This window comes from Epinephelus fuscoguttatus, linkage group LG18 (genome assembly GCF_011397635.1).
Source record: "Epinephelus fuscoguttatus linkage group LG18, E.fuscoguttatus.final_Chr_v1".
Lineage (NCBI taxonomy): Eukaryota > Metazoa > Chordata > Actinopteri > Perciformes > Serranidae > Epinephelus > Epinephelus fuscoguttatus.
Window position 1 is genome coordinate 2,555,386 of NC_064769.1, and position 24,517 is coordinate 2,579,902.

Consider the following 24,517-nt stretch of genomic DNA (forward strand, 5'->3'; position numbering starts at 1 on the left):
GCAATACGTGTGGTTGTAGAGTACATAACATAGTCTAGATACTAGGGCTGTAGTCAACCAAAGAAAATCTTGGTTGACTAAAGTTGTACATAATCTTCAACTAATCGATTAGTTGTGGGGAAAAAAATCTGCATGTTATTTTTTCTTGTGCGGTGGTGTGTCTGTGTCACTCTGCAGACTCTGTTAAGTGCTGTAAAGTTTAGTTGATTAAAAACACACATTAAACACACATTAAACATGGCTTAATAGAGACAATTTCAAACACAAGTACACAAATTGGCTTCACTATAAATCACAGAACTGACAAACACTTTCCTTTATACAGACACATTTCCCCCACCAATACAACATGCTAACGTTATTAGCACAAGTCTATGGTAATTTACATTGTATAAATTAGCCTAGCGACTAGCGATCTTTCCCTTGTCTCATACACACATATGTTGTCAGGGACAACAGCAACATTTAACAAAGGTAACGTCACACAATTTGGCTCCATTACAATTCACAACATTCACTGACAAAACAGCCATCACACTGAACACGTTTTCCAAACAAATACAATATGCTGACGTTACTAGCCCCAGCATATGGCATTTTACACTGTATACAGTACAGGCCAAACGTTTGGACACACCTTCTCATTCAATGCGTTTTCTTTATTTTCATGACTATTTACATTGTAGATTCTCACTGAAGGCATCAAAACTATGAATGAACACATGTGGAGTTATGTACTTAACAAAAAAAGGTGAAATAACTGAAAACATGTTTTATATTCTAGTTTCTTCAAAATAGCCACCCTTTGCTCTGATTACTGCTTTGCACACTCTTGGCATTCTCTCCATGAGCTTCAAGAGGTAGTCACCTGAAATGGTTTTCCAACAGTCTTAAAGGAGTTCCCAGAGGTGTTTAGCACTTGTTGGCCCCTTTGCCTTCACTCTGCGGTCCAGCTCACCCCAAACCATCTCGATTGGGTTCAGGTCCGGTGACTGTGCCGGTCAGGCCAGGTCATCTGCCGCAGCACTCCATCACTCTCCTTCTTGGTCAAATAGCCCTTACACAGCCTGGAGGTGTGTTTGGGGTCATTGTCCTGTTGAAAAATAAATGATCGTCCAACTAAACGCAAACCTGATGGGATGGCATGTCGCTGCAGGATGCTGTGGTAGCCATGCTGGTTCAGTGTGCCTTCAATTTTGAATAAATCCCCAACAGTGTCACCAGCAAAACACCCCCACACCATCACACCTCCTCCTCCATGCTTCACAGTGGGAACCAGGCATGTGGAATCCATCCGTTCACCTTTTCTCGTCTCACAAAGACACGGCGGTTGGAACCAAAGATCTCAAATTTGGACTCATCAGACCAAAGCACAGATTTCCACTGGTCTAATGTCCATTCCTTGTGTTTCTTGGCCCAAACAAATCTCTTCTGCTTGTTGCCTCTCCTTAGCAGTGGTTTCCTAGCAGCTATTTGACCATGAAGGCCTGATTCGCGCAGTCTTCTCTTAACAGTTGTTCTAGAGATGGGTCTGCTGCTAGAACTCTGTGTGGCATTCATCTGGTCTCTGATCTGAGCTGCTGTTAACTTGCGATTTCTGAGGCTGGTGACTCGGATGAACTTATCCTCAGAAGCAGAGGTGACTCTTGTTCTTCCTTTCCTGGGTCGGTCCTCATGTGTGCCAGTTTCGTTGTAGCGCTTGATGGTTTTTGCGACTCCACTTGGGGACACATTTAAAGTTTTTGCAATTTTCCGGACTGACTGACCTTCATTTCTTAAAGTAATGATGGCCACTCGTTTTTCTTTAGTTAGCTGATTGGTTCTTGCCATAATCTGAATTTTAACAGTTGTCCAATAGGGCTGTCGGCTGTGTATTAACCTGACTTCTGCACAACACAACTGATGGTCCCAACCCCATTGATAAAGCAAGAAATCCCACTAATTAACCCTGGTAAGGCACACCTGTGAAGTGAAAACCATTTCAGGTGACTACCTCTTGAAGCTCATGGAGAGAATGCCAAGAGTGTGCAAAGCAGTAATCAGAGCAAAGGGTGGCTATTTTGAAGAAACTAGAATATAAAACATGTTTTCAGTTATTTCACCTTTTTTTGTTAAGTACATAACTCCACATGTGTTCATTCATAGTTTTGATGCCTTCAGTGAGAATCTACAATGTAAATAGTCATGAAAATAAAGAAAACGCATTGAATGAGAAGGTGTGTCCAAACTTTTGGCCTGTACTGTACATTAGCCTAGCGACGAGCGGAGATTTCCTCTGTTCATATGAAGCCAGGATAAATCCCGAAGTATAGATCCCTGAAGGATAGATCACACACAAGACTTAAAATGCTATTTTAGTGGAGGCTTTACTGTCTTCACAATTTATCGTTTCTTATCTGTAAAATACAAGTAAATACAAGCTTCGTTTCCACTGAGGGAAATGGTGTCAGTATACAGAAACTCACAGGAGGTCTGCCTCACAGCAGCGCTGAGCATACAAGCATTCAACTTTCTGTCAACCCCCCCCCCCCCCCCGGCGCAGGAAATAATGGATTGATCCTGGAAAGCTATTGATGTAGCACTTTTCTTATGAAAGTAACACGGTGATTATTCGACGAGAGCATATCGACCAAATAATGGACTAGTCGACCAGGAGTCTACAGTCCTACAAGATACTAGGGCCGTGTTCTGATCAGCTCAGACCAAGCATTTCAGGTTTTACAATGATCGGTTTAAATGTGTGTGTGTGTGTGTGTGTGTGTGTGTGTAAATCAGATATCAAGCCAGCCAATGTGTTCATAACAGCCACAGGGGAAGTAAAGCTGGGTGACCTGGGATTAGGCCGCTTCTTCAGCTCTAAAACCACAGCAGCGCACTCCCTAGGTAAAGCACATACATGTATAGAGCATACGTCCATATGCATTCATCTATTGTTGTATTTTCAACAACAATAGATGACAGCTCAGCTGTATGTTATTTTACTGATAAGTGCTGATTCGAGACACTTTTTGAAATAACTTATTATTTGATGTGTTTGTTACTCTCTTTGTCCCAGTGGGGACACCTTACTACATGTCACCAGAGAGGATCCATGAGAACGGATACAATTTTAAGTCAGATATCTGGTCCCTGGGATGTCTTCTGTATGAGGTAAGCTTACATACACATTGTCTTTTATCGCCACTCTGTGATTCAGATAAATGGAAAATTCCTCACCCTGCAAGCAAAAAAGCCTTGGAGTGACCCCTGTAGGCTGAAAAGTTTATTACACCCCAAAATCCTAAAGTAAAAAGGGTTGTTAGAACCCCACTAGTTTTTTGAGTTGTCCCTGTCCCACTCATCTAACGGAATAGTGAAGTTTCTATCTGAATAAATCCAGCTGTCTGCATAGGTATCACAACAGCTCACATTTTACTTGAGCTATACAAATGGCAGTGTTGGGCAGGCTACTTGGAAAATATAGTGACTTAAGCTACCAGGTACTCTACATCAAAATAAAGTTTGACTATTTTATGTCAAATCAGCGTTTTCTCAGTGATCAGAAAAACTGTCAGCTAACCAAGTAGGCAGGCAAAAAATGTTTAGAACTGTTTATTATAAAATAAAAATTAAATAGAATTATTATAAAATAACAGACTTAGATTAAATCTTTCTTCTTTCTTTTTTTTTCAAAGACTTTGTGACATATAAACTTGTCCTCCCATAACATGACATCATCAGTCAACCCATTGCTCTCTCTTTTTCTCTCTCCTCTTCCTACCTCATGCATCTCTCTGTCTTGGCCTCTTTCAGTAGGCTATCTAGCTATGTCAGTAATTCAAAAACACAACATTAAAATATATTTTTCACTCAATAAAACCACAATTAATAAATGTAATATAAGCAATAAAAATAACAGTCCTAAATTTATACTTTTCTTTTTTGGGACATTAGAACATGAATGTGTCCTGCAAATAACATGTGACATCAGTATGTCACTCTCTCTCTCCTCTCTTCCTTCTTAATACTGGTCTCTCTAGCACTTTTCTTGGCCCTTTTTGTGTCGATTTCTCTAGTGTCCTCTGCAAATCCACTTAATACATACAGTCTATGGACAAGACACGTGAGAGACATGTCAAGAAATGTAATGAAGCCGATCAGAGGCAGAGTAGGGTGGATCTTGTCAAGAAAAGCCAATAGTGAAGCAGCAAGTAAAATAAACTTAAAGGTAAGTATGTGATGTCATACGGAAGTGCTTCCCTTGTCTACATGGCCCGGTATGGCGCTGGCAACAGTCACATTACTTATCCTCAGTTTTATTATCCTTACTTTTATCCAGACCTTCGCAGAAAAAAAAACAAAACAGTTCGCTGCACTTAAGAGTTTTTCCTGAGAAAAAGAGCTCGTAACATTTGTGGACACTACCGTGCTATTAGGTAAATCAATCAACTTCGCTTCTGGAAAGCCATTTGACTCAGAAAGTAGTGAGGTTACCAACGCGCTACTGAGAAGTGTAGGTAAGTTAGTAATGTCACTACTTTTAATGATGCCACTGCCCAAGAGTGATGCATGTAAAGTCAAATTTCATCTGTTTTACATGCTTTACCATAGTGATTATATGTTGGGCTGTGAGCGCTGCCACAATGTGCTGCTCTACTAATGTGTTGCTTTTGCTATGCAGCTTGTGCACACATTGTCATGAGGATGCCATGGAAATGAAGTTCAAAGGTCAATTAAAATCAAAAGAATATGGTACTGGGAGTGTGAATTGTTTATTGTGTGTTCTGCACCAGGTCAGGAAGATGATCTCTCTTCTCTTCTGCAAAGCTATTTCAGCTCTCAATCATGTACATTCTCAAGCTCAAAGTGCCCACTTTAAGCCCCAGATTCCAGCTCTCTTTTCAAGATTTCTTTGTTCGCTGCAGTTAATTTTGGCAGTGCTAAGTCTTAGTCTTTAGGTGGAAATGCTTCTTAGCTTTAGTAATATTATAGTCATTTTTATCCTTTATAGTTTTAGTCTGGTTAAAGTCAATGGCTACTCAAAAAAAATGTTGTCGACAAAAAGTCATGACCAAACCTTGCACATCAGTCATGTTTATCTTTTTGGTGGTGTGGTCTTTGCTAGTGAAAACACAAGTGAGAGCACATGTTATACTAGAGGTGGGCGATATATCAAGTATACTTGATTCCATCCATCCATCCATCCATCTATCCATTTTCATCCGCTTATCCAGGGCCGGGTAGCAGGGCAGCAGGCCAAGCAAAGCGCCCCAGACATCCCTCTCCCCAGCAACACTTTCTAGTTCCTCCTGGGGGACCCCAAGGCGTTCCCAGGCCAGATGAGATATGTAATCCCTCCAGCGTGTTCTGGGTCTGCCTCGGGGCCACCTACCAGTGGGACGTGCCTGAAACACCTCCAGCAGGAGGTGCCCAGGAGGCATCCTGATCAGATGCCTGAACCACCTCAAGTAACCCCTTTCAGTGCGAAGGAGCAGCAGCTCTACTCTGAGCTCGGTCCAGATGTCCGAGCTCCTCACCCTATCTCTAAGGCTAGGCCTAGCTACCTCGCAGAGGAAACTCATTTTGGCTGCTTGTATCCGCAATCTCATTCTTTTGGTCACTACCCAGAGCTCATGACCATAGGTGAGGGTTGGGACGTAGATGGGCCAGTAAATCGAAAGTTTTGAGAGTCCAGTCCCTCTCTAGGAGTTTGGTTCCAGAACCAGTGCTGCACATCGAGGTGAGCCCAACTATATTTAGTTGGTACCGCTCCACCTCCCGCACCAGCTACGGCTCCGTCCCCACCAGAGAGGTAACATTCCATTCCCAGAGCCAGTCCGCAATATCATGGATCAGCATGCCAGGGGCTCTGCCCCTGCCTGCCGCCCGAAGCACAATGCACCCAACCCTGACCTCTGTCCCTAAAGGTGGTGGGTCCACAGGGAAAGGCTTATTCCATATACAATATATAAAATGACTATATCATGTACATCGAGTATAATTGTCATGCCATTTTTTAAGGCACCAGAATGGAACTCGCTTTGGCATATATTAATGTATGAATTGGAGAGCTGTTAGTTTGTTTCCAGTTTTCATCATGTTTAAAAGCGTTGCTGTTAACAGAGTTTCATGATAGTCTGAGCAGGTGAGGTGTGTATTTTTGTACCTGCAGGGCTCCAAACTGCAACTCACAGTCACATTTTGCAACTACAGAGCACCAGTGTGATTCATTCAGTTTACAGTGACAAAATCCTCATGTTTAACGGCACGGTGGTAACAGTTTAACCTTCTTGCTTCCGGCTTTCTTAAAGTGCAGATGCTCTGCTGCTTGCGCTCTGCTTTGTTTACATTCTTTTGTGGATATACTTGTTTTTTTCCTCCTAAAAGCTACAGATAGTAGATCCTGGAAAGCACTGGGACTTTAATTTGTGAAAGATACAGAGGACTACTGCCATATTTTCACCACTTTTTCACCACTTTAGTACTGTGTGAGCAGGGCTGAGGCACAGTGCAAGCCTTTTGCTGTGTCTGTGACTGGAAACCTGTGGTTAGGACAAGGACAAGATGGCAAAATCTGTGAGCTGCACAGAGTGTGAGCAACTAACCGAGACGATAAGGCAGCTTCAAAAGAAGAATGAAACGCTACAACAAATTTGTGAGAGTGAGCAATTCATTGACTCTGTGGCAGCTAACATACAAGGTGCTGATGGACAGACTTTTATATATGGAAATACAGCAAATGTGGAGCATACCATCGCTGACTTGGCTGACGCAATCCCATGGATATGTCCTAACACCACTGGATCAGCTGCAGAGGCTCCCAAACTGGCCTTCCCTAACGACCCTTCCTACTGGCACAGGACTGGTGCTCGACCAAAAGCATCAACTCCAGCCAGGACTTGGGCTGATGTCACTAGACGCAGAGGCAAATCCAGCAGGAAATCAGTCAAGAGAGCCCCAACACTCACCCCTCCACTTGAACTCTCTCTACAGAACAGGTACGATGTACTGGCTCCAAATGAAATGTGTGACAATACCAACTACACTGAACCCAGGCAGGCCAATCACACTTGTGGTATTAAGGCTATCAAAAATGCAAGCAATAGCCCCAAAACCACTGCTAGACCCAGGGCCAGAAAAAACTATGCTAACTCCACACCTGAGAGGCCAAGGGCCAGGAGAAGTATCGCTAGATCCTGAGATCCTGAAAAAAGACTTTTCCCTGCTCCTGGAGAAACTGAGTGACTGTCAATCACAAAAAGTGTTCATTTCTGGCCCCATTCCAACCCTGGGGAAAGGAATTGAGTCTTTTACCAGACTCCTTGCCCTGAATACATGGCTGACATCGGCATGCTTCACTCATGGGATAAAGTTTATTGACAGTTTTAACATCTTTTGGAACTGTAAGGATTGCTTTCAGTGTGATGGGATTCATCTGAACATCACTGGATGCAGACTACTCGGGACCAACCTACGTCATGCTCTTGGAATGCCATACCAAAACAAGAATGGACGGATAAGAGCCAAGGACAAGTATGGGCCACAGAGATAGACAGCCTGCATCTCTCCCCCTTCACCTGACCCTTTGCTCCACATCACCCAAGGCATTCAGAGGATGTCCCTGTCCCAGTCAGGGATCCAACAACCCCTCTCCTGCCCTTCATCACAACCACCAAGGAGCCAACGCCCCCCCCCCAACCCCCCCTGTTTTGACTAGCATCAGGAAAAACAATGTGTACTTGAAACGCACAGCTACTCTAGCTCATCTGACTCCAGTTATGTGTCAGCCACAGACTGTGTCAGACAATGTTAGTACACTAAACTTAGTTTTATTAAATATCAGATCTCTGGCTGGCAAGTCACTATTAATTAATGATTTTATTATCAAGAGAAACCTTGATTTTATGTTTTTAACTGAAACTTGGTTAAATGAAAACAACAGTGCAGCAGTACTTATTGAATCAGCCCCCCCAAACTTCCATTTTATCAGCTCAGTTAGAGAACTTAGGAAAGGAGGTGGAGTAGCCACTTTATTTAAGGATGTTTACCAGTGCAAACAGTTGTCATATGGGAAGTTTGAGTCTTTTGAATATGCTGCACTGCAGTTGAGATCCTCCTGTCAAGCAGTATTAGCAACCATTTACAGGCCTCCAAAATATAGTGCACACTTTGTTGATGACTTTTCTAAACTATTGTCTGTTGTCTGTATTGATTTTGACTGTGTTGTTATAGTGGGTGATTTTAATATTCATATTGATAATCCCAAAGATGGCAGCGCGAAAGAACTTTTCTATATCCTGGATAACTTTGAACTTTCCCAGCATGTAACAGAGCCAATACACAATAAGGGACATATTTTAGATCTAATTATCTCCAATTAATAGATCTAATTAGATAGATCCAATTAGATCTAATTATCTCCAGCTATCTCCGCTGACACCAGTAAAATTACAAGAGGTAATCAGAAAACGCTATATCAACAAAAACACCTGTACACTATTCACCCAGGATTTTACACCCACACCAGCTCTGCCCTCAGTCTCTGTCAATGATCTGGTTCATAGTTTCAGCTCTAAAGCTATGAATATTATGGACAATATTGCCCCCATGAAGGTCAAAATTGTCTCTGGTAAGAAAAAACCACCATAGAGGAACGCCACATGGGTAAAAGCTCAAAAAATAAAATGTAGAAAAGCAGAACGCAGGTGGCGAAAAACCAAACTCCAGGTTCATTATGACATCTATAAGGAAAGTCTTCACATCTATAACTTGGAGCTAAAAAGGGCACGGCAGTCCTTTTTCTCTGAGATTATCAACAAAAATAACAATAATGCACGGACTTTATTTACTGTTGTTCACAGACTGACAAACCCATCAGCGTCAGTCCCTCCTGAACTGCTATCCACCAAGGCATGCAATGACGTTGCTTCTTTTTTTCACAGACAAGATTTTAAAGATAAGACAGACAGTCTGTAACTCCAACACAGTGGCTATTTCACCTGTGCCTCATAAGACTACTCCAGTTAATTTGGCACTTTTTCACCCATTAAATTATGCTACTTTGACAGACATAGTTAGAAACCTTAGGTCCACTACCTGCTGCCTTGACACTCTGCCTACAAGCTTTTTTAAAGATGTTTTTAACTGCATAGCATTGGATATACTACAGATAGTCAACTGTTCTCTTCAGTCAGGCCTTTTCCCAACGGCCCTGAAGACCGCAGCCATTAAACCTCTCTTAAAAAAGCCTAATCTGGATGCCTCAGTAATAAATAACTACAGGCCCATATCAAACCTACCATTTTTAGGAAAGATCATTGAAAAGGTTGTTTTTCAGCAACTTAACACCTTCCTGGAGCAAAATCTTTTGATGCCTTTCAGTCTGGATTTCGAGCACATCACAGCACTGAGACTGCACTTGTAAAAGTTTTAAATGACATTCATCTGAGCAGTGATGCATCAAAGATTTCGGTTCTGGTATTACTGGACCTCAGTGCTGCATTCGACACAGTTGACCATAAGATACTGCTCGACAAACTAGAAAAGTTTGTGGGACTTTCTGGCACTGTGATAAATTGGTTTACATTTTATTTACAAGACAGGGATTTCTTTGTGTCACTTGGCAATTATGAATCTGTGCGAACAAAAATTACATGTGGAGTTCCTCAAGTGTCCATTCTTGGGCTTCTTCTGTTCAACATCTATATGCTCCCTCTTGCTCAGATTATGGAATATCATAACATCTCCTACCATACTTATGCAGATGACACACAACTTTACATAACAGTGTCACCAGATGACTATAGTCCCCTACATCTGCTAAATAAGTGCATTGATGAAATCAATACATGGATGTGCCAGAATTTTCTACAACTAAACACAGACAAAACTGAGATAGTTGTTTTTGGCCCCAAAGAACAAAGATCAATAGTCAGTGCTCACCTTGCCATGACACTAAAACCTACAAATCAAGCCAGAAATCTTGGTGTAGTTTTGGACTCAGACCTAAATTTCAATAGTCACATTAAGACAATTACTAAATCAGCCTACTACCACCTTAAAAACATAGCAAGAATAAAAGAATTTCTGTCTAAACAAGATACAGAAAAACTTGTTCATGCTTTCATTTTCAGCAGGCTGGACTATTGTAACGGTGTCTTCACAGGCCTGAGTAAAAAATCAGACAACAATCAGACAACTGCAGCTCGTCCAGAACGCTGCTGCCAGAGTCCTCACCAACACCAAGAGAGTGGAGCACATTACACCAGTACTTAAGTCACTGCACTGGCTTCCTGTGTGTCAAAGGATAGACTTTAAAATCTTGTTACTTGTCTATAAAGCACTAAATGGTCTCGGGCCTAAATACATCTCTGATATACTTATACGTTATGAAGCATCCAGACCCCTCAGATCATCTGGAACAGGTTTACTCAGTGTTCCCAGGATCAAAACCAAACAAGGTGAAGCAGCCTTTAGTTTCTATGCTCCCCGCCTGTGGAACAAACTTCCAGGATATCTGAGGTCGGCTGAAACTGTCAACTCATTTAAATCAGGGCTTAAAGCATTACTATTTACTGCAGCTTACCAGTGAACTAGATATGTAACTTATTGTTAGGATAATCTGTAGCTATTGTTTTTATATTTGTCTGCTGTTGCTTTTGCTTTATGTTTGCTTTTTAAATGCATTTTCTGCACTGTTTTTAACTATTTATTGTCTTGCTTTTAGCTCTTGTTTTTAATAATCTATTGTTTTTAATGTATTTCTTTTGTAAAGCACATTGAATTGCCTTGTGTATGAATGGTGCTATATAAATAAAATTGCCTTGCCTTGCCCTTGCTAATTGCTCACAACTGTTGACGAAGCTTCAAGTTCAAAGCAAAAACATCAACACCTCCAGCCCGAGGCGAGCCGAGCGTTTCAAAATAAAAGCACCAGTGGTTCCACTTTGATTTATGTAATTGTAACAGTACTTTATTTAACTTTATTATAACTGTCGCTCATTTAATAATTTTGTATTTTAGTCGTCTACAGTAGGTTAGAGGAGATTTCAAAATATCACAATATCCTGTATGGTGATATTGCCTAAAAATATTGCTGTTTTTTTTTTTTTTTTTCAAAGCTGTATCGCACAGCCCTACGTCATACCCCCACTTGCTCTCACCCTGTCATCTTTTATAACAAATTCCAAAAACACATTAGGTTCTTTACATTGCATTATGCACATTTTCACATACATGGTTAACCTCCAAACATAAACTTGGCAATCTTTGCGAACTTAAATTTAGTCGCAGGTTTTGTCATCACCTCTGTTACGATCTGGTCTGTTGGGCAATAGTCCAAACTTATTTTTCCATCATTCACAGTTGATCTTATGAAATGATACTTTATATCAGTATGCTTACACCTCTGTCTGCTTACAGGATTCTTTACTAACGCTGTTGTACCTTGGTACCTTATAAACCTTAGGATTTAGCACCATGTGATGACATCAGCACAGGTTGCTGATGTAGGCTACATTTTAATTAGCCAGAACGTGTTATAATGACAAATGTTGGTTCAGCAAGTTTGCATAAAATCAAGCCAATTTAAGATCATACACTGACTGGACTGGCAAAACCAGAAATCGATAGCTTACCTTTACCTGCATAATAGTCTCTCGTCAATAGAATCTTAAATGCTTTCTGTCCATGCCTGCTACTTCTCACATTACAAGTGACAAACTTTTATCATCCAGACACTAGATCAACTCAGCAAATGCAACATTTTTCTCCCTGTCTGCTGCCAATTCTCCATCCTCATCATCGATACAATCATTTAAAAGTGTCCTTTAGCTCCTGCAAGCAAAAGTGGCCCAAAAATCTTGTTTCCTATAGGTTCAGAGTTCTTTTCATCTCCATCTAAAATTAGCTGTGACCATCAGCGACTCATCTTGGCAACCCATTGACTTATGGTGCTAGCTTAACTGTTTGCATGCTTTTTCTCACTGGACATGTTAGTTTGCAACTTTTCTCTCAGTGCTAAATTGCTGGAAAACTGTCTGTGGGTAACTTTTGGCCCATTACCTGTTAGCAGAGGTGAGTTCTGTTGCAATTCTATCATACATACCCAGTGCCAATATATTTACAGAGGCATTAAAGACATGTGAGCCATTGCCTCTATTGAACTGGAACTTCTTCAGCAGGAGGAGAGACAAGAAATTTTATTGTCACTACCTTCAACATAAAAGCTTTTACACGAGTAAAGCCACGTTCACATTACACGACTGGCCAACCAATTGTGAGTCGCAGAAATCTTTTCAGTGTTCATACCAGTGTCAGTGGTCACATGTATTTCTGTCATCGGGAGTCTCGCCAACTACATTACGGCCTGTGTGTGCACACCACAAGATTTCACTACCAAGCCCTCGCCGACAGAGCCCCAGATAACGCAGTGACGTCACCAAACTACATTTTGTCACGTGTGACCAAAACAGGATGTTATGAAGTTCCCCAGCGCTACTTGTCAACATGGATGTCCGACAGCTTGGAGCTCTGCAGGTTGTTTGCGCCCTGCTCTGTGCTGAGAAGAAACAGGAAAAGAAGAAAGTGATTTGAGTAAAGGAATGGGTTGCTGCACGCAGATTGCGCAGGTTGTCAACTCTGCAGAGAGAGTTGGAGGTGAGTTCTGTGGATAAATCTCAATTTCCACTGTGCCGCTAGCCTATTAGCTTTCATCGTACTGTCTATATAGTCTCTGTATGTATTTTGACCCAGAATATTGTACCTTTCATAGCTGAATGATCAAACAGGTTTTCGGCAAATGCTATGGATGACTGCGGAAGACTTTGATTTCTTGCTTTGGCTGGTAGAGCCGTACATCGCGAGGACAGATACAGATTTAGGCTTGCCCTATCCCCTAGAGAATGTCTGTCCTTGACCCTGCACTATCTGGCTACAGGTGGGTTATTTAAATTGTGTGGAAGCAAAAATAAATGAATTAGATCTGCCTCCAGAGCCTGGGTCAAAACACAACAGGCATTACGTGCTCCTGTGAACACTGCTATTGTTGTTGCTTGCCGGCTTGTCCTCCTCACATTTATTCCGTCCTCCTGCATGCTGACGTGGGACGTATCCCACCTCTCATTGGCTGATGCTCTTTGTCAGTCTTGTCACACCTCTCCAGTTTTCTAGCATGCCAGATATCCAGTCCCAGTCACAGAAGAGTTGGCGACTGGCTCGGAGGGTTGTTCACACATGAGGGCAGTCTATCTGCCGACTCACCTCCGACCCAAGGTGGCTCTCAAGATCCTCTGCGATGTCAAATGTGCTTAAGAGCACACTTCATACATGTCATCAGATATGATCCAGCACTTTGAGATTCCTTGGAATGTAAAGTGCATTATAAATAAAATTATTGTTATTATTATTATTATTATTATTATTATTGTTATTATTGTTGTTGTTATCCAGCAAGACCTGGATGGAGCAATGTGTGCTGTGTCATGTTGAGGAGGATGTCACAGCAGTTTCACACATCGTCACTATGATAGTCAGCTAAGAACCCCACCTACACTGACAGGGGACTATGTGCCGTCGAAAACAAAACTAAGAAAAGTACGAATACCAGAAGTATGTCGAATTGAGATGAAACATGCATTGGAAATTAGGCATAAGATACTGTTGACTTGCTTTTTTGTATTTTCTTGCTCATAATGTGACAGTATTAATTTATGATAACAATTGTTTTTGAACAAAAATAGCCTCACACAGGGCGGCACGGTGGTGTGGTGGTTAGCACTCTCGCCTCACAGCAAGAGGGTTGCCGGTTTGATCCCGGGCGTGGGAGCCCTTCTGTGCGGAGTTTGCATGTTCTCCCTGTGTCAGCGTGGGTTCTCTCCGGGCACTCCGGCTTCCTCCCACAGTCCAAAGACATGCAGATTGGGGACTAGGTTAATTGATAACTCTAAATTGTCCATAGGTGTGAATGTGAGTGTGAATGGTTGTTTGTCTCTATGTGTCAGCCCTGCGATAGTCTGGCGACCTGTCCAGGGTGTACCCTGTCTCTTGCCCGATGTCAGCTGGGATAGGCTCCAGCCGCCCCCCCACCTCGTGGGGCACCATTCCCATAAAGGGAAAATGATAGCCAGTTAAAGATATCAGTCTCATAAAATACGTTAAACTATTAATTTAGAGTTTTGATTAATAATTAAATTAATGACAACAACCAAAATTAACAGTAACGCCTGAAGGAGTTCGGAGTTCTTGACGCAGCAGAGATTGACCATTCATTCACTCTTGTGCAACATTAAACAGACAGCAGGTATGATTCCAAGGAATTATATTTATTCACAAAGAAGCAAAGCAAAACAAAACACACAAATTCCAACTAACTATATACAAGCTTGGTGTGTGTGTGTGTGTGTGTGTGTGTGCGCATGCAGAGAAAGACAAAGGCAGGTGTGGTGATCAAAGAGCCGTTTGGCCTACAAAACAAAATGGCTGACAACAGAGGACTACAAATCAAAGCTGGCTTCAGGTCGGGGGAGGTGTTTGTCTGACCGTGTGGTCCGGACAAAGACAAAGGAAAAGAAGCGGGAACTTTGAGATGCCTGGTTGGGTGTAGCTCTGTTGAAAGCCTATTAGTCTATGTCAATGTGATTTGTGTTGCAAACAGTCTGGATTAGTGCAGAGATTGTTTAGTTGTGTGCAAGAATCTGTTTGTGAACAGTATTAGCAAACTAAACACTTAGCTTTGGCGAAGCCAACTAATCAATGACCTAACTGCAAACAATCACAACAATAACTCAATGACAGCATTTAATTACATACAACAAGTTAAAAAGTCTTGCTTAGCCTGTAAAGCTGTGATGAAGCTATGCCCAGTTGTTACTTTACCAATACTTGAGTGGATGGGAGAAAGAGTCACTTGGTGGTGTACTGCTTTGTTAGCCGGCAGAAGAAGGCTGGGAAGAGCTGTGGTTCCAGCTGCAGTCTTTGCTGTGTCCTTGTTCCAAAGGTTCTGATCCTAGGAAGCCAGTCGCTCAGGGTCCTTGCAGAGTTAGACGCTGGGTGCTAACTCACTTAGTTCCTTGTTGCTGGAAAGCTAGTTGCAAACCTTGTGCTACCTCTAACTTTCTGGTTCAGGTTAGAGAGTCTGTGATCAACTGCCTCACCTTTGATAGTTCAGGGCAAGGAGCAAGGGTCTGAGCATCTGGGCTGGTCCAGGCCCAGCAGGAAAAAGGTGTGGGCTGCTCTGCAGTTCCCGAGTAAGAGCGAGATTTGTCTGAAGGGAGCAGACCTTCTACAGATGCCTGTGACGTCAGAGTCATATGTCACTGTAAAAGTCCTGTCCAATCAAGTTTTGGGACTTGAGTCTCACTGACGTGTGAGGTGAGACCTCCTGTGGAGATGGGTGTCACAAAGCTCTCTTTGTTTGAAGACAAAGAGCATGCAGAGGAAAAAGCCTTCAAATGTCCCGTTTAGATTTTAACAAATAACAAATCCTATGTGGTCCTATGAATCCCAACATCAGCCATATTTCATCTTTTTCTTCATCCATGCCCAGTTCAGTGTTGCTGTTTGGGCATTGTTATCCCTTAATATAGTGCACTAATTCTGTTTATTTCGTGGATTTGTGAGACAGTATGAGGTAGTTGACAAGAAGAGACCTCATTGCAGGGCCGGACTGCGCATCAGGAGGACCGGGAGTTTTCCCGGTGGCCTGGCCTGGCCTGGCCTGCTAAATGGCCTGCAGGCTGTAGAGCAGACCCGGACTGCACATAGGGAGACTATTCCAGAAGCGCTGGCCTGTGGTTTCTACCGTTCTACCGTTCTACCGTTCGTGTATTGAGGGGCACATTTTGGTGAGAAATTTCAGTGGCATGTAGGAGAGAAAAGCACTGGACTGGACTGCTGGTAATTAGTTATATGGTGAATCCCCATATGTTAAATGGAATAATGCTGTGACTATTGGATTCAAACGGAGTGTCCCTGTGACATTGAAGTGAGTGTTGTAGTGACTATTATGCCTATATTGGGGTGTATATTTTGCCTCAGCCAACATGTACTACTGTGTGTGCGCGTGTGCATGCATGTGTGTACGTGAACGTGCATGTGTGGGCTGGGTGGCCTGATTAAATGTGTGACTCCCGGCCTGAAAAATTCTCCCAGTCCAGCCCTGCCTCATTGAGTATGTACAATTGCTATTTCATGATGATTTATTTGCTATTCGTTTTCTTATATCTCTTATAATTAGTGGAGAGAGAATGTTTATGCTTTCAGAAGCAAAGTGGCAAGAAGTATAGTTGGATCACTACTCACCTTGTGTGGTATGGTTTTTGGCGTTGCTAGAGTGAGCAATCGGGGAAGGGTGGAGGTCAGTTCTGGAGCATCACGGTTTGGGTGGTTCATTTATCGGGAAATGTTGTTCGAGAGTTTTTCTGCCTTTTTTTCCCCGTGTCTCTTTTTATATGTTTGTATTGGGGGGGGGGCATTATGGCCTAGTGGTACAGTAATAATAAAAATTGTAATTTATGGTCATGGAACTAAAGATTAAGTTTACTTCTTGGAACTGCAGAGGCTTGCATCGCCTTCCTTCAGGAAACTCATCTTTCTGTTAACCAGGACATTTGAATTAGGAGGTGGCAGGGTAGGGTGCTGTCTGCACCCTTTAATACTCAAGCAAGAGGGGTCATGAGTCTCATCCATAAATCTATTCCTTTAGATGTTACAAATGTATTGCTGATAAAGCAGGCAGGTACCTTATAATTCAAGGTACACTCTTGACAGAATTTCTTAATTTGGTCAACATGTATGCACCAAAACGATGACCCAGCATTTTTCAGTAATTTGTTTCTTAATTTATCAGCCCTTAAAGGTCAACAAATAATAGCAGGAGATTTCAGCTGTACTCTTGACTCCAGTAAAGATAGATCATTGAAAATTGATAAGACCCATAATAAAAGTAGAGTAATTCTACAGCATTTTATCAGGTCGTTAAATCTATGGGATGTTACTCTAATCATGCTTTTCTAATACACATAAATCGTGGTCCCGAATTGATTAATTTTTAGTCTCTGCAGGTCTGTTATCTGAAATTAGGGATTGTAGCTATGATAGCATTCTGATTTCAGATCATGCTACAAATAACTTATGTCATGGAGGCCTGAATAAGGATCCACCTAAATGGAGTTTGCCGCAAAAATGGCTGAGGGAGCCTGACCTTGTCTCTTTTTTGGAGGAACAAATTGACATATACTTTTCAATTAATAAATCTGAAATTACTTCAAGCACTAGGTGGGAAGTTCATGGGGGGTCAAGGGGTCAGAACATGAACTTTACAAGTTCTAAATCCAAAAATGCTAAACAAAAATTTGTGCTTCTGGAATCAAAAATGAAACTGTTAAGAGATAAAGTATTATCGGAATCCCTGTGCTAAAATGTATTTTATCGTAAAATAACTAGTACCTTAAATAAGATTTAACTACCTTAAATTTATAAGTTATTATTAAGAGCACTGTACCATGAAATTTCCTGGTCGAAAGCTATGGGTAATTTTCTCAAACTTAAACAAACTTTATTTGACCAAGGGGAAGATCAGGAAAAATTTTGGCATGGCACATAAAACAACTAAAAACTGAGAGGGCCATTATCATCCTCAATGAATCAAAATGATGAGATTATCATAGACTCTCTCTGTGAAGCATATTAGACTACACTCCCTGTGGAGTCGTCAGCTCCTCACCAATGCCAACAGCTTGTCACACTTGTTGAAGAGCGAGTTGACATTCCCCATAAGGACTGATGGAAGGAAAGGCTTGTATCTCACCTCCTAGCCTTTAGCGAGCTAGCTGCTCTGCAGCCTCTGAATGGCTTCAGAGTGTCTAACTCCGTAACTAGTTCCTCTCAGAGCCAGAAGACCATCTGTTGTGTACACAACTTTACTCAAAGCTCAGATTCAGACTTGCTGCCACTCTGACCGGCACATCTTTTAAATATTATGTATTGTTGCTTTTAAAAGGTAAAGTTCCACTGATTGTCACACACCTGAGTGTGTGAAATTTGTTCTCTGCATTTGACCCATCCCCTGAGGGAGCGGTGAGCAGCAGCGGTGCCGCGGGAATCATGTGGTGATCTAACCCCCCATTTCCAACCCCTGATGCTGAGTGCCAAGCAGGGAGGCAATGGGCCCCATTTTTATAGTCTTTGGTATGACCCGGCCGGGGATCAAACCCACGACCTCCCAGTCTCAGGGCGGACACTCCACCACTAGGCCACTGAGCAGGTCTGGTTCTTTTTGTACAATGTTGAAAAGTTAATAAACAGATTGTTGAAAAAAAAAGTTGTCTGAGTTGGTGATCAGGAACCAAGTTTAGCTGTATTACCAACGCATTACACCCACACCAGTATTTCATTCTTTCTCCTCACAAGAATTCCTATCATCCAGCCCGTCTTTCTCTTTCTTCAGATGGCAGCACTGCAGAGTCCATTTTATGGAGACAAGATGAACCTACTTTCCCTCTGCCAGAAGATTGAGCAGTGTGATTACCCTCCACTTCCACCTGACCATTACTCTGAGAAGGTAGAGCAACACAAAACTGACTGTTGGGCCTCAGCCAATGATTTATACCATTCTCAGGGAGACCAAATGTACTGTGAATATAGATATTTACTCAGCATAAGCATGAATCCAGTTAATTTTGTTTCTCTATCATTAATCCTGCTTTGCCCGGATGCATTGTTTTTTTACTTTTACAGCTGCGGGACCTGGTTAGCATGTGCATCAACCCAGACCCAGACCAGCGACCAGACATCATCTTTGTGCTGCAGTTCGCCAAACAGATGCACAAGTGGACATCCAGCACCTGAGCTCCTTTTCTGCTCCAAGCCCCTCTCTGCTCAGTCTGAGAACCTCAAACCATTTGGCACAAGATCTGCCTGCTCTTGCAGAAAAGTGTTTGCCTTAGCCTCTTCTCCACAGGAGGAAACTCTGGAAAGACTTCCAGTTCCACTTATGTCCTGTCATGGAGGATGTGAAGAGCTGTGTTATTGGTGTAGCACTCATAGAAAGTGGAGTTTATGACACCGCACTTATTCATGTGAGATTTGACTGCATTTCTGCTCTTTTCTATAGCTATGGATAGGGAGTTGTGTCTCACTGTGATCACAGATTTCTCTAAGCTTTCTTTGGTATTACTCCACAAGGGTTGCATTCCAAGTTTATACCCTGTGTGTCAGGTAGAGTGAGTGCAGTAGAGATTGGGAATTTACTTATCATGTATCGTAATCATTTTGTCTTTTAACTTGTCAAATTGAATGCATAATTTAGGGATCTAAATGGACAATCAGTAAAAACGTAATAGCAGTTATGAAGTCTAATTTCTCCAAGAAAGCAGCTAAGTGTTAGCTTGCAGTGAGTCAGTTGTGATGGAGATCAGCCTAACGGCTTGAAATTTCAGTCATATATTTCTATTAAGAAAGGTTTTTGTATGGAAGCCAGAGTCAGTGTGGTGGTTTTCAACTTAACTTTGCCCAAAATAGACTAACAATTGACAAAATAACCATTACTCAAGGTCTGCTAAGTTTTACCAACACTTTCAACAACATCTCATGGTCTTCATTAGCAGATAGAGCTTGCTCTGCTATAAATGAGAACTTTTACAATCAACTTTCACAACTGACAAACCCCATGTGCTGATGAAGACCATGTGGTGTGCTTGAAACTGGTAAAACTTAGTAATTGGAACCACCCCATTATTTCCAAGGTGAAGAACTTTCAGGTACAATATTTTGATTACCTCTGAAGCTGTATTAATTGATTTTTGGCCACTTGGGGCAACACAGCAATCTGAAAAAAAGCAACACTGACATATTTGGTAGCAATATTTGGTCTATTTACTCACCCAGCAGAGACAGAGAAACTTTATCCTTCATCTGGAGTGGCCTTTATATCCACCCAAAGAATGTAAGTCCAAAATTCACTCTCCTTTCAGCTCTGATTTGGTCATCACCAACTCCTGAGAAGAACTTTCTGGTCATTTAGATTCTAAATGCTCCACTATGTTCAATAGCTTGTCTCTAACTTTGGGCCAGTCCCAATACCTACTTGTATGATGTATTTCCCTTCACTGCCACAGGGCCCACGTGCCTGTTAAAACTGTAGAGAATGGAGGTCAGTTGGACACAGCAATTTAATGAGGCCATCGTGTCCTTCATGCAAATACAAATACATGGCTCAGTGAAGCTCGGGGCTTTGATTTTATTTTCACAAAAAACATGTAGGATCGACGATACAGCAGAACATTCACAATCAGATGACAGCAAAAGACAACACACATTCTGCAGCTGGGAAGGGTAATTCAATGAGATTCAAGAGAGGTCACTGAGTTAGTCTGTCTAACACCAGGTTCACACTGGATGCAAAAGCGCCGCAAAGCATGCTGATTTTCTATGTGCCTGCTGGCTTTCGGTGTCCATGTTGACCATTTAAGCTGTTCACACTGGACGCAGTGCAGTGTCGAGCCCGGTCAAGTTTTTCCACGATCTGCAAGAGAACCTGCCAAGAAAACACACTGACGATGTATTGTAAACAATATAAAATATATATTAGATATGATCTGAATGATCTGACTGTGATAAATGATAGAATTAGCACCCCATGCTTCCACAGTCAGTTGTGTCTAAACAGAGAGCGAGCGAGACGAGCAAACAGACAGAGACAGAGCTCTATATGTTATTTAAACAGAGCAGAGAGCAATATCACTTGCTGACTGGCGTGCACCTCTGGTGTGACCAGCCAGGCAACTGCTGACAGGAGAGTCAACATATCACTGCACTTCTGCATCAAGTGTGAACCCAGTGTTAGATCCTCAGGCAGGGAAATCCACAGCTGAGGTGCCCGGACAACAAAAGCTTGGTCACCTTTAGTGAGAAGTTGAGATTTTGGAACCATTAGTAGAGCTTTGTTGCAGGATCTCAGGCAACGATCACGCTCTTAGGGAATTAACATGTCACAGATATACGCAGGAGTCTGACCATTCAAGGCTTTAAAAACATGCAGTAAATCTTAAAATCAATTCTAAAACTCATAGGTAACCAGTGAAGGGCAGTGAGGGTCAGTGTGATGTGGTTGCTTCTCGAAATATAAGTTAAAAGCCTGGCAGCAGCGTTTTATGTGAGATGCAATCTTTGGATGTTTTGCCTGCTGATGCAAGAATAAAGTGCCTTGCAATAATCAAGTCAGGAGGAAATAAAAGCATAGGTCACCTTTTCTAAATCTGCAGTGGAAAGAAATGAACCTGATCTTCATTAAATGTCTTAGTTGTGCAGAGCAGGACTACACCACTTCAGTAACCTGGGCATCAAAAGAGCACTGAGTCAAAGATGACTTCCAGGTTATAGGCCTCTTTTAAATGTTTTTACACAGGGCACCCAGTCTACAAGAGATATTGTTGATGGTACCAGTACTGGAAATGGAGGGGGTCATTATAATTTCTGGTCATTTAATTCTTGATTTCAGTGAAGCAGTACATAAAACAAGAAACATTGGTGGTGCCAGGCTTTAATGGGACATACAGTTGCGTATCATGTGCGTAGCAATGAAATCTATACTGTGTTTACACATGATATGCCCTAGAGGTAACATATAGTAAATAGGAGGGGACCCAGGATAGTCCCCTGGGGGACACCACAAAAGAGCAGTGCATGAGAGATTGAGGCATCTCCAAGTATGACAGAGAAGGGCCTGTTAGACAGATAGGAGAAACCAATCTAGAGTCACATTACCAATACCAACAAAGTTGTATAGGTGATTGTTGAAGATATTGTGGTCCACTGTGTCAAAGGCTGTGCTGAGGTCAAGGGGAATTAAAACCAAAATACTGGGCAGGGAGGTTCTAACTTAAGATTCTATTGACTTGCATTCTGGGAAATACAGTATCTAGTTCCTCTCTGAAATCTTGGTCTTGCAAATCCCCCAACAGAAATGCAGCACTAAATCACTGAAATAACCCTTAAGTTATGATTGCACCTCTGTAAAAACAAGACAATGAGGTTGTGATCTATAGATAAAATCAGCAGCAGTAGCAGCCACAACAGAAACTCTCCCAAATTTCCAGCTGCCCAGTCTCTGTGTGAAGTCATTGTCTTTGCTCCTGGATGTAATACTCCCAAACTGTGCTAATCTCTGACTTAATCCTTTCAGATAATTTTTAACTCACTCTATTTTTCATTTGTAAGGATTTTTATGTTGCCTTTTGCATATTATTTTTAGTGTAGTGGATTTAAGAAGGAAAGAAAAACTTCATAAATCATCTTTTGTTCAAGGACTAGCTTGTAATTAACGTTTAGAACTTTGATCCTTATGGTTTCCTTGGGAAACTATGGATATGGCTGAGTATTGATTGCTGCAGTGGCCTTTATTGAATCTGTTCATCACAAATCTAAGACACACAGAGCTGTACAAAGTGTTGATATGTGTAAACACAGACCAATATTACTGTGAATCTGTTATAGAAATGAGATGCTGTGAAAGTCATCATTATAGATAGTACCAAGCAAGAATATCTTTTAAAAAAAATATCTAATGAATAGTGCCTTATCGTACAGAATCACTGAACAGTATTTTTAATTATTTGTTCTTGACAACTTCTACTCGGATAATATAGTTGATGTATGACATACCCAGGATGGGACAAATTTAGACAATTTATAGCAGTATAGTATCTTTATCTTCCATCTACTGTACTTGTTGAATATTGCCTTTTCACTCAATGTATTGTGCCATTATGTTTTTACCATTGTACTTTTCTTTGCAACATGACATTAAATTTAGCTCTGCTGGAAATCAATTGCTTCATGTGTTGCATTTGTAGTAAAAAGTGGTTTTGGAATTAAAGGGCCAGTGTAAACTGGAAACAGAGCTCAGCTGTTTATTTAGCCTAGCAATATCTCCAGACTATAGTATCTGCAATAGATGACTTTGAACATGATTTTGAAGAGTTTCTTATAGCGGACACAGACCCAGAGCCATACGTGTTTGAGCCGGAGCATACAGATGAGGAACTCCATGTGTTTGATGCTGACCGGGCGAGAAGAGAGGCTGAATCCTCCGCTCCCATTTTGCTGCACCGAATCCCATTCTGTCTCTCCCATTCTACCATCATTGGGGAGATATATCATCAGGAGGAAAAGCGCTGCAGAGATTGCATCACAAGGAGTGAAGTTGCGTTTTCTTTTCCTCGCAGATGATGGTTCGGGTTCATTCTCTCCTGTTGCGTGGTATGTGTGGTCCATTCACAAACTTTATAACTAAAAAAACTTTTCACTACTCTCCATCGATGAACTACTAACACTCTCTGCTGTCTCCTTCTTCTTCCTTCCTTCCGCTGTCTTCGTTGGTTTATTTATACACATGAAACGCGTTCTCTGGCTGGCTGGATTGTCCACTCGGGCTGCCTTACATACATGGCGGCGCAAGATGGTGACCTCTCTAAAGCAAGGCCCTACTATATGTATATATATATACATATGTGTATATATATATATATATAAAAGCATAATTATAAGGCTATGAAAACCAAATGAATTTTATTTTATAGCGACGATTATACACTTATATAAACATATTAATGGGTAGAATATTCAGATTCAGATTTGACAATAAACCATGCCAAATATTACACACTGGCCCTTTAAGTAGGCATGCACAATAAGAATATCAGAATTGGCCAATATGCTTTTTCTTGTTTTGCACAATGTATGAATATTCCATACATTGAAAAGCATTCTATTCCATGTCTCCATCTGCTGGTGGACCATCACAATAAGAGTATGCATGCATTATATTGTAATATTGTTTGTTTTAGGGATGATTTAACAGAAGTAGTGGACCTTTAAATAAACCTGTTTAACCAGGGCAAGAAAGAGGCTGAGAAATGACAATCACACCACTGCTAACAAAAATAGTAGTTAATATTTATTTCATAAGTCACAACATTAATCAAAACAAGTCCTGAGTTGAGGCGGGCAGGAACAGGGCAATCCCGGGCGTCAAGGGTAAAACTACTGGCTTAACCTCATCAAATCACTGCAGCAGTATCTACTACAAAACCACTCCGTACAGACTCAAATGCACATGGCACATAAGGCAGACTACACTGCAGACCCACTCGTAAGGCATGCTAAACATGGCAAAAGTTGCCAATGGCAACTCCTCTTCACCCTCATGCAGTACAAACAGGAGGAATTCCACCTGAGTTCTCTCCCCCAACACCCCTCTCTACCCAACTACTCTATCACCCCTTAGCCTAGTGGACTACTTGTTAAAATGTAATTATGGTTCAAACATACAATTTACAAAAGATGAGCATTCAATAGTTAACAGAAAAGTGAAACTCAACTGGCAGAGCCGATGATGATGATGATGATGATGAAGATGATAACTACAAGTAGGTTGGAAAAATGTGGATATATCGATATTGGTATCAGTCTAACTTGTTATATATCTGCATATTGGATATCGGTTAAAAAAAAATCCAATATCGTGCATCCCTAGAATTAA

General features: G+C 41.5%; 1 protein-coding gene across 5 annotated transcripts in view; it reads left to right on the forward strand.

Moving 5' to 3' along the window:
* Positions 1-22,801, forward strand: part of nek6 (NIMA-related kinase 6) — a 116,168-nt gene extending 93,367 nt beyond the window's left edge. For 4 of the 5 annotated variants that reach the window (XM_049604114.1, XM_049604116.1, XM_049604113.1 and 1 more), the window contains exons 7-10: positions 2,776-2,883; positions 3,056-3,150; positions 18,425-18,538; positions 18,715-22,801. In XM_049604114.1, the coding sequence (XP_049460071.1) occupies positions 2,776-2,883; positions 3,056-3,150; positions 18,425-18,538; positions 18,715-18,825 (428 nt within the window). In that variant the 3' untranslated portion in view covers positions 18,826-22,801. The remainder of the gene's footprint in view (positions 1-2,775; positions 2,884-3,055; positions 3,151-18,424; positions 18,539-18,714) is intronic. The other variant, XM_049604117.1, reaches the window with a different exon arrangement.
* The last annotated feature ends 1,716 nt before the right edge of the window (positions 22,802-24,517 follow it).